Source organism: Salvelinus sp. IW2-2015, linkage group LG37 (assembly GCF_002910315.2).
Source record: "Salvelinus sp. IW2-2015 linkage group LG37, ASM291031v2, whole genome shotgun sequence".
Classification (NCBI taxonomy): Eukaryota; Metazoa; Chordata; class Actinopteri; order Salmoniformes; family Salmonidae; genus Salvelinus; species Salvelinus sp. IW2-2015.
Genome location: NC_036876.1, coordinates 14,449,257 through 14,460,372, shown reverse-complemented (window position 1 = coordinate 14,460,372; position 11,116 = coordinate 14,449,257). Strand labels below are relative to the sequence as shown.

General features: G+C 48.3%; 1 protein-coding gene across 1 annotated transcript in view; it reads left to right on the top strand.

The window, feature by feature from the left end:
* LOC111960304 (cGMP-specific 3',5'-cyclic phosphodiesterase-like) overlaps window positions 1-11,116 on the top strand; it is an 81,741-nt gene that overhangs the window by 40,814 nt on the left and 29,811 nt on the right. The window contains 2 exon segments of the mRNA XM_070437811.1: window positions 10,788-10,896; window positions 10,994-11,078. Of these exon segments, the coding sequence (XP_070293912.1) occupies window positions 10,788-10,896; window positions 10,994-11,078 (194 nt within the window).

Sequence of the window (11,116 nt, the reverse complement as noted above, 5' to 3'; positions counted from 1 at the left end):
CCCGGGGGAAGATTGTTGATTTGTTCTCGTACGTCTCGGAGCCCTCCAGCCAGGCAGCGGAGCGCCTACTGGAAATGTAGAGGGGAGGTAAATCCCTGTAGCCTGATCCCGGGGGAAGATTTGTGATTTGTTCTCGTACGTCTCGGAGCCCTCCAGCCAGGCAGCGGAGCGCCTACTGTTCACTTCAATCTCTATCTATCTCCACCTCACTAACTCTCATCTCACAGCCATTTACAATAGGATTGTATGTGGATGGGAGCGTGGGTATTAGGATGGGAGGGGTGGTGTGTGTGTGTGTGGTGTCGGTGTGTGTGTATGTTGTGTGTGTGTCTGTCTTTCTGTTTGTCTGCCTGTCTGAAAGTGTGTGCACTTGTCCTAGAGAGAGAGAGACAGAGAAATGGAGATAGACAGCAAGAGAGAGCATGCTCCCAGGCAAGACACAGAGAGAGTTCCAGGGGGACAGAAGTGAGATGAAACAGACCCGGTTGCTTTTTCCAAAATTGTGTCTCATTCTTTTACATTCTGGCTCAGCTGACCCAAAACGCTTTCTATTCTGTTTACATCTTCTAATGGGCCGAATAGGATGTTCTGTGTATACTGTAGGACCACTCCTGTCTGAAGAGGCAGTCATTTGTAGCGCTCTGCCACACGGGGCCAATGCCAAATGGGATACAGCTAACAGCAGGATGTTAGCTATGACTCAGTGGTCAACTGTCGGTGGGAGGCTTTTTAGGAACACACACACACACACACACACACACTTGACATTAGCCCTGGGCGAAGGAGGCCGAAACTACACAGCATGAAGTAGAGGAATGTCACAGAGAGGGTAATTCAGTCCTGTTCTGAATCGATGCAACCCTATTACTCATTGAAGCTGATTTTGTATAATTATCTCTAGTAGTGTTTGTTTGATTCATTCATTCATTCATTCATTGATCCTCTAAATTCCTGGGTTATTTGTTTGATTGAAAGACTAATTGTACCTTTATATTGAAATCAAGTTTCACTGTATAATCACAGTTTCCTTTTTTAGGTTCGATGTTCCTAATGTAAGAGTTGTGTTGAGGCCAGCATGTGATAACACTGTGGTAATTAGCCAAAAGACTGCGCCTGGACACACACACACAATAGCGCGTGCTGTCCCGTCCAGCACCATTTCAGCCAATTCCATCACATTCTCCAGCTGCGCTGTCTCTCTCATTAGTTTCTAGTGCCATCTAATCATGGCTAATCTAGCTAAACGAGAGCTCAGGTGTGATCGTTTTAAGGATGGTCAACACACAGTCACAATCACTCTCACACACACATCAAAGTAACAGTGGGGATTTTAGCATGTAAATCTTGGTGGGGCAAAAAAAAAAAGTGGGATGAATGTCAGCAAAGCCACTACACAACACACAACAATACATTAATTGCACTATAACGTGACAAACGGTGCCCATAAACTGTTAGGGCCTACATAAAGCTGTCCCAACAGCAGTCCCAYTACCATACCACTGCTACACCTGGCTATCAGCGAAGCCTTGTCTGGCAGCGAAACAGTTCAATCAGCCTCATTTACTGCCTTTACAAAAYCATAGCTGATATGGCTGACTTGCTTAAACAAATGTGGTTAATACTGACAATTGAGATGTACAAACTATGGCATAAGGGGACAACAAGCGGATAAGAGGCGATCCGTAATTTCGATTAAGACATTAATGAGCAAGCTAGGACGGACGTAGTCAATATAACTATTTGTTCAGCACTTTTGAAATGTACAGCAACAGAATTCAGAACATGGGCCATTCTTACAGTGTTCTCGATGCACACCAAGTCAGAATCATAGGATAAATATAAAGGAGGCATATAAGCAGACAATGAAAGCTGTTACAATATCTGATGATTACATTTCTTTAGAACAGGTTATAGGCTACATGTGCACCACCAAGTCAGAACAGTAGGCAAAATTAAGAGGGAAAAGTAGACCAATTTATTAGGGTGAGGCACATGGGCTACTAACAGCTTACTATACAGTATTACTTTCTTAGCTATAGTATACATATCTCCCTGGCATATTACATCATTTATGCAGTAGCATTCAAGACAATTTTGGACTCACCTTGTTGTGCTTTGCTCACTTGAACAGTACACTTTTATCAGGTTTGAGGTAAGACCCAGATGCAGACAATGTTGAATTAACAACAGTTTATTAATCCAACAGGTCAAGGGCAGGCAGGTTTCAGTAATCCAGATAGGTGGGGCAAAGGTACAGGACGGCAGGCAGGGTCAGGGCAGGCAGAAAAGGTCAAAACCAGGAAAACTAGAAAACAGGAACAATCGAGAGACAGGAACAGAGGGGAAAACGCTGGTAGGCTTGACGAAACAAAACGAACTAGCAACAGACAAACAGAGAACACAGGTATAAATACACAGGGGATAATGGGGACGATGGGTGACACCTGGAGGGAGGTGGAGACAATCACAAAGACAAGTGAAACAGATCAGGGTGAAAAACCTCTAGGGGTGCCAACTGGCGTCCTACCTGGGCGCATAKCTGGTTGACCGGGGTGTCGGCWTGGAAATCCYCGATGAGYCCTGGGTCCAGAATGTCCCAGGCGGGAACCCATAACCCTCCCAGTCAACCAGGTACTGGAACCCCCTGCCCCGAGGTCGAACCTTCAGGAGACGCCTCACCTTGTATGCCGGTTGGCCGTCGATGAGACGGGGGAGATGGGTGGGCCTGGAAACAGGAGACAAAGGGCTGTGAGACATGGGTTTAACTCTGGACACATGAAATGTGGGATGTATACGAAGGGTAGGGGGCAACAGAAGACAAACAGCAGAGGGGCTGATKATTTTAGAGATGGGAAACGGGCTTATAAACCGGGGGGAGAGTTTTCGGGATTCCACCAGATTCCACCCGGGTGGATAGCCATACCTTCTGCCTGAGACGATACCAGGGTGACGGGGTCCGATGGCGAATCGCTTGTCGTCGATACCTGTACATGGTCTTGAGGAGGGCCGACTGGGCTCTCCTCCAGGTACGACGACAGTGGCAGACAAATATCTGGCCAGAAGGTAAGCCGACCTCTTTTTCCTGCTCAGAGAAGAGCGGGGGCTMATACACCAAGGAACACTCAAATGGCGATAGGCCCATGGCAGAGCAGGGAAGGGTGTTGCGGGCATATTCCACCCACAAAAGCTGCTGGCTCCAGGTGGTGGTGGGGTTGGCGGAGACYAGGCAGAGCAGAGTAGTCTCGAGGTCCTGGTTGGCTCGCTCCGACTGGCAATTGGACTGGGGATGGAACCCAGAGGACAGGCTGGCCGGAGACCCAATGAGGGTGCAGGATGCCCGGTCGGAGACCATGTCCACGGGCAGTCCATGGATCCGGAAGACGTGCTGCACCATGAGCTGGGCCATCTATCTCCTTGCTGAGGGATTTTGGAGAGGAATGAAGTGGGCGGTTGGAAACCGGTTGACACAGTCAGGATGGCACCTCAGACGGGGGGAGACCCGTGACGAAATCCAGGGATATGTGGGACCAAGGATGGTGAGGGACAGGCAATGGTTGCAGAAGACCAGCCGGAGCTTGCCGAGGAGTCTTCTTGAGATTTAGACTGGTTTCCCCACAGCAAAATGGCATGAAACGGGGTGCGAGCACCGAAAGCAGAAAAGTTCTCCATTTGGCGCAACAGAGTACTCACTCCTACCGGTGAGCCTGGTCTTTTACCGGACAAGAGGACACAAAATGACCAAGAGTCCCGCAATACAGACAACTCTTCGTGTTGATCCTGTATTGCCGTTCCGCTGGCGACAGCCCAGCTCTGCCTACTTGCATAGGTTCGGGAAGCGGTGACTCGGCCAGCTTCGGCGACTCTCGGGGAAGGATCAGAAAGCCTCGGGTTCTCTTGTCAAAGGAACCATCGGGGACTTCTGGGTTGACTCGGAGGCAAGGTGGAATCCCTGGACGTTCTTGGTATCATAGAGACGGGACTGCGCGTCGGCCTTAGCGTTACGGGAACCTGGTCTATATGAGATGGTGAAACGAAATCTGGTGAAAAACATCGCCCACCTTGCCTGGCGAGGATTCAGTCTCCTCGCCGCCCGGATGTACTCCAGATTATGGTGGTCAGTCCAGATGAGAAAAGYGTGTTGCGCCCCCTCAAGCCAATGTCTCCACACCTTCAGAGCCTTTACCACAGCCAGCAACTCCCGGTCCCCCACATCATAGTTTCGCTCCGCCGGACTGAGCTTCCTCGAAAAGAAAGCGCAGGGGCGAAGCTTCAGTGGCGTGCCCGAGCGCTGTGATAGCACGGCTCCAACACCAGCCTCGGACGCGTCCACCTCCACTATGAATACCAAAGAGGGGTCCGGATGAGCCAATACGGGAGCATCGGTAAACAAAGCCTTCAGACGACCAAAAGCTCTGTCCGCCCCCGCCGACCACCGCAAATGCACCGCCCCCCCCTTCAGTAGTGAGGTAATGGGAGCCGCTACCTGACCAAAACCACGGATAAACCTCCGGTAGTAATTGGCAAACCCTAAAAACCGCTGCACCTCCTTTACCGTGGTCGGAGTCAGCCAATTACGCACGGCCGCAATGCGGTCACACTCCATCACCACCCCAGATGTAGAAATGCGATACCCCAGGAAAGAGACGGCTTGTTTGGAGAACACACATTTCTCGGCCTTGACGTACAGGTCATGCTCCAACAGTCGACCAAGTACCTTGCGCACCAAAGACACATAAACGGCGCGTGTAGCGGAATAGACCAGAATGTCATCGATATAAACCACCACACCCTGCCCGTGCAGGTCCCTGAGAATCTCGTCTACAAAGGATTGGAAGACGGCTGGAGCATTTTTCAACCCATACGGCATGACGAGGTACTCATAATGGCCAGATGTGGTACTGAACGCGGTCTTCCACTCATCTCCCTCCCGGATACGCACCAAGTTATACGCGCTCCTGAGATCCAGTTTCGTGAAGAAGCGTGCTCCGTGAAATGACTCCACCGCTGTGACGATGAGAGGTAGTGGGTAACTGAACCCCACTGTGATGGAATATAGACCTCTATAGTCATTGCACGGACTCAGACCTACCTCCTTTTTCTTCACAGAAAGAAACTCGAGGAGGCGGGTGACGTGGAGGGACGAATGTACCCCTGTCCCAGAGATTAGGTTAGGTGACATATGTCTCCATAGCCACCGTCTCCTCCTGTGACAGGGGATACACGTGACTCCTGGGAAGTGCGGCGTTTACCTGGAGGTTTATCGCACAATCCCCTCGTCGATGAGGTGGTAATTGGGTCGCCCTCTTTTTACAGAAAGCGATAGCCAAATCGGCATATTTAGGGGGGATGCGCACGGTGGAGACTTGGTCCGGACTCTCCACCGTCGTTGCACCGATGGAAACTCCCACACACCTACCTGAGCACTCCTCTGACCACCCCTTTAGAGGCCCCTGTTTCCACAAAATGTTAGGATTGTGATAAGCCAAACAGGGAATKCCCAGCACCACTGGAAACGCAGGAGAATCAATGAGAAAGAGACTAATCCGCTCCTCATGKCCCCKCTGCATCACCATGTCCAGTGGAACCGTGGCCTCCCTGACCAGCCCTGACCCTAATGGTCGATTATCTAGGGCGTGCACGGGGAAGGGTTGGTCCATCTGAACCAAGGGAATCCCTAACTTAAGCGCGAACCCGTGGTCCATAAAATTCCCCTCTGCGCCTGAATCTACTTGCTCCTTATACTGGGAATGAGGGGAAAACTCAGGAAAGGAAATCAACACATACATATGACTAACAGGGAGCTCTGAGTGAGCCTGGTGCTGACTCACCTGGGGTGTCCGAGCAGTGCTCTGCCTGCCCTCTCGACTCCCAGACGAGTTCCTCCAGCAGGAGGCTCCTCCTCCGGTCGCCCTAGCTGCAGCACCCCCTAACTCCATGGGTGTCGGAGCAGGAGAGCTGGGAGGTGGAACGAACAGGACCCGATCTGGACGCACGCGAGCAGCCAGCAAGTTGTCCAGCCTGATGGACATGTCTATCAGTTGGTCCAGAGTGAGGGTGGTGTCTCAACAAGCTAGCTCCCTGCGGACGTCCTCCCGTAGGCTGCACCTACAGTGATCCATCAGGGCCCTGTCATTCCACCCCGCGCCGGCAGCCAAGGTCCGAAACTCCAGCGCGAAGTCCTGTGCGCTCCTCGTCTCCTGCCTCAGATGAAGCAGACGTTCACCCACCGCTCGGCCCTCTGGTGGGTGGTCGAACACAGCCCGGAAGCGGCGGGTGAACTCTGGGTAATGGTCCCTCGCCGAGTCTGGACCCTCCCAGACTGCGTTGGCCCACTCCAGGGCTTTGCCCAAAAGGCAGGAGACGAGGACGTTGACACTCTCCTCTCCCGAGGGGGTCGGGTGAACGGTCGCCAGGTAAAGCTCCAGCTGGAGCAGGAACTCCTTGCACCCGGCGGCCGTCTCATCGTACTCCCTCGGGAGCGCGAGCCGAATCCCGCTGGGTCCGGACACCGCCGGAGAAAGTGGTGGTGCAGGCTGGAGAGTGGCTGAAAACGGTGTAGGGAGGCCGCTCCTCTCCCATCTCTCCATCACTTGATCCATAGCCGTCCCCAGACGGTGCAAAACTGCGGTATGCTGGAGGACACGCTCCTCCATGGACGGGTAGGGCGCGTCCGCTCCTGCTGACTCCATGATATCGGGTGCGGGATTCTGTCAGAATCTCCCTAGGAGAGGTGGGTGTGGAGTCAGGCGAAGGAGAGCAAGAATATCCAAGAAGGGCGTTTATTACTGTCCACCAACACAACAGGTACAGGACCACAAATGTAGCCACAAGAACACAGGAACGCAGTCAGTAAACAAAAATGGAGGAAACACTCCTCTGCTAAACTGACGTGCGGGCAAAACAGTCCCGTGACAATACACCTGCTAAACAGTAAAAAAAAACGCAACCCAAACCAACGACAGTAAATACAAACAATCCCGCACAAAACCTAGCGGGTAGGGCGAGATTAAATWCCCCACTGATGAACTAAACTAGACACAGGTGAACACAAGACAGACAAAACCAAACGAAAAAGGAAAAGGGATCGGTGGCAGCTAGTGGGCCGGCGACGACGACCGCCGAGCGCCGSCCGAACAGGGAGAGGAGCCACCTTCGGTGGAAGTCGTGACACCCCCATTTTGAGAATCCTCTCAATTTATGAGAAAATTACAAGATTTAAGAACATTCATTCACATGTAGAAAATACATACATTCTACATAAACCAAGAAGCACAAAAACAATAACTCATTGCATGGTATCCTGCACGTGACTGGCTGCTATAGCACTGGCTCAGCCTCCTTCCAAGAAACTTAGCACGGTCTCCCATTTCAACCACATAATACAGATCAGTATCTCAATGCATTCTTAATCTAAATGACTATAATTTMATGTAGTGTAGACCTCTACAATCAACCTGATACCCCAAAAGTCTAAAACAATTTTGGGCACAGTTGACCAAACCCCCCTGGCACTGATTATTCTGCCGTCCTTTTCGTTGTCTTCTGATAGCTTTACAGTTCAAAGTGGATGGCCATGATAATGTCCCAATTTCAATGTCTCACCTGAGCCGCCATCACCTTTACCACCCACTATGTCTTGTCCATTCGTCAACCAGTATACCAGCAACATAAGAGAAGTTTAGAACAGATTTCTCTCCATGCTCACTCCACGTGGACTCCTCTCACACTCCTGAGAGAAACATGAGAGAAAAGCAGTTGATAGCTTAGCAACCGGTGTACAGCATCCGACCTGTCTCGGACTCATTTCTCTCGGTAGAAGTGGTGCGGACAGGACCGTATTGAARGCCTTTGTCACTCTTCGTCAGCCAGTTAGAGGGGGGTTTGAGGTACACACACTGTTCGGTCCAATTATCTCTTCCATGCATTAAGATACCGTCTGATGTCACTTTTCATGATAACCTCGAGAGGACAGATCAGAACAACAGTTTAGTTCAGGTCATTAACTACATGATAAATGATTACTTTTACCAATTATTCATACTACAAATGTCTAAACGTACGTGAAAGAGAATAACAACACATTCTATTGAAACTATTCTTTCAAATTGGCTTATACTCCCCATCACACTGTCAACTTCATCGCAGAGCTACAGGATCAGGAAGTTAGACCTATAACCCATCGGGAGTAGAACAGAACAAACAACACAACAATACACTCCTTCACATATCACTCCATACACTCCTACACATCACTCAAGGTGTGTAAACTTCAATCCAAAACCTCAGAGGACTGTACCCTCCCCCATTTTGACACATAACTCGCCATGTGAGTAATGTGTAAAAAAACAATTGGTCAAAAAAGAAAACAACATTTCAAACAACAAAATCAAATTAAAATCACTAGTCRTAAGAACTCCATAAATAAAAATAATTGTATCCATACGGTCGTAGGAAAATAGACGTAAGGCAGCCTACCCATAGTCAAAGGCAACGCTCTCTCTTTCTTCACATTGGTCCAAATCACAAATATGGCTAAGAACTATAAACTTCATCAAAATTATCAATATTACAAAAGACCTTAAATTCCTTATCCAAATGGCTTTCCAATGAGGGTGATCAAAACACAATGGAAAGTCATGACAGAGGTCAGAGGTCATACAAACCCTTCAAAGAAGTGTTTCTTACTATATTAGACAAATTAATGAACAGTCAAACATTTCTTACATGTTGTATCCCAGGTTTTTATTACAGTCCTTTATCAAAATAAATAATGTTTTTAATTAAAACTCAGAAAATAAAAACTGAAAATTCTATGTGTGTGCATGCCCCTTTAAGATACCTTGGCACTAAGACAAATGGAAAACTCACTAAACCCAAAGAAAATAGAACACACAAATCAAACATAGTATTTTAAAAACATCAACAAATAGTCATAACAAGTGTGTTGTGTGTGGGTATTTGCAAACCTTAACGAACTGGCAACAGACAAACAGAGAACACAGGTATAAATACACAAGGGATAATGGTGAAGATGGGTGACACCTGGAGGGAGGTGGAGACAATCACAAACACAGGTTAAACAGATCAGGGTGTGACAACTTTGTCATCAAAGTCTAGAATTCTCTAGATTTATGGTGCTTTCAAGACAACTGGGAACTGAAAAAAAAGTTGAATCATGATGACGTCAGTAATCTTCGGGGTGGTAGCTCTAGAAAGAGTCCCGACTAACAATTCCGAGTTGGATGACCGTTCAAAACATATTTTGCCAGTCAGAGCTCGTTTTTTCCCCCAGAGTTCCTAGTTGTCTTGAACTCACTAAAGTCAGATTTCCCAGTTCCGAGTTAACAGTTGTTTTGAGCATGGCCAATGTTGAATGTTTATCATTTTAAGCTTGGAAAAGAGACCCTTAAACCCAGAATAGGGACCACACAGCCACTCCGCTGAATAGCAGGCTAGTGATTGCTTTGCAGTGCCTGCAGTTCGCCACTGATTCCTTTCAAACCACTCATTGTGGATTTTGCGATTTCCAACTTGTTGTGTAATGTCCAATGGCCGATGAGCACCGATATGTTTTCATTTTATTTTCATTATTTCTCTTCATATGACCAGGATTAAAAAGGATTTGCCAGTAGATTGTCGACTTGATTCAGGATAATGACTGCTAGCTAAGATTTTGAAAGTATGATGTTGACATGATCAGTCCAATCAAAGCTACTGTAGATATAATGTGTGATTTGACGTCATTTTATCTGTGGCCAATGACCTTGAGCCTTCTTGGATGGGCACTTCTAATGTAACTCTATGGCAGCACCCAAGGGGCTTGAATTTCGAGCTCTACCCTTAGATTTGGCAGTGACGTAGTGTCCCAATGAGTGACAGAACACTGAGCCAATTATGGCGCAACTAGAAAACATTCCCAAGCCCTACGCTCCATATTTTCCGCTGGCTGCCCCACCACCACCACAGAAAGCACTGAGCTAGGCTGAAACACCTGCATTTTGCAGCTACCTTGCTCATGCAAAAAAGAGAATGTTTTTATGGAGGCTTCTATTAACTCACTAACGTGGGGCTCCTGTATGACGGGTCGCCACTGAAAAGTAACAGTGTGCGACTGCGAATCATATTGGAGAAGAGTAGACTTTTTGTATTTTTTAAAACTTAAATTCACTGCAGACGATTCTTAATCCTTAACCCTCATCCTACCCTGAGTTGATCAAATAAAGACATATCGCTCGCCCGCGTCACGCCGGCTGATGCGGAGCGCAGCAACGAAGGTTCTCCACCTTTGTCCGTCTTTTGGCCATCCTCTCAACCGTGCCACAGCTTTGCTGCTGCCGTTAGAGCTTGTCTTTTAAAGACATATGCAGTAGAACACATGGGATATTATACAGTATATGAATGTGTTAGTTAATCATGTTTCTGTCTGTACTGGCATCAGATGAGATAATAAAAACAGCCATGATGCCGTGACAGGCCTGGTCAAGCTTAATCATAGTCAGTTCCTTCTGACCACCAGCCAAGATGTTCTTGAGTCCAGGTATGGAGCCTTCAGCACTGGCTAGAGTCCAGTGTTCTGCCTCACCAGTCGTCATATCAGGAAGAGCGCTGGCTTATGTACATGCGTATTCACTGAAGCTTAGAAAACTATACAATGGCAACGCGATGAGATCCACCCAACTCAGCAGAGCAGTCATACGCTAAGGATGCTTGGGGTGTTTATGTGTGAGTAATGTGGAAGTTGTCAACGGTCTAATAAAACAAGTATTTCAATGGTGTGTTCCCCACAGGGACTGTGACGTGAGTCAGATAAACTACATGTACGCCCAGTACGTGAAGAACACCATGGAACCTCTGAACATCTCGGACGTCACCAAAGACCAACGCTTTCCCTGGACGGTCAGTACTGAACGTGATCTGTTCCAGAATGTTCAACCTATGTCGGCCATCTTTTTTTGTTGTTGTCCAGAGCCTCATGGTTCTTTGTTTCCTTCAGAGTGAGAACCCAGAGCACCCCAGTAACCAGATCAAGAGTTTGCTCTGTACTCCTATCAGGAACGGGAAGAAGGATAAAGTAATAGGTACCTACCTCTCTCTCTCTCTCTCTCTCTCTCTCTCT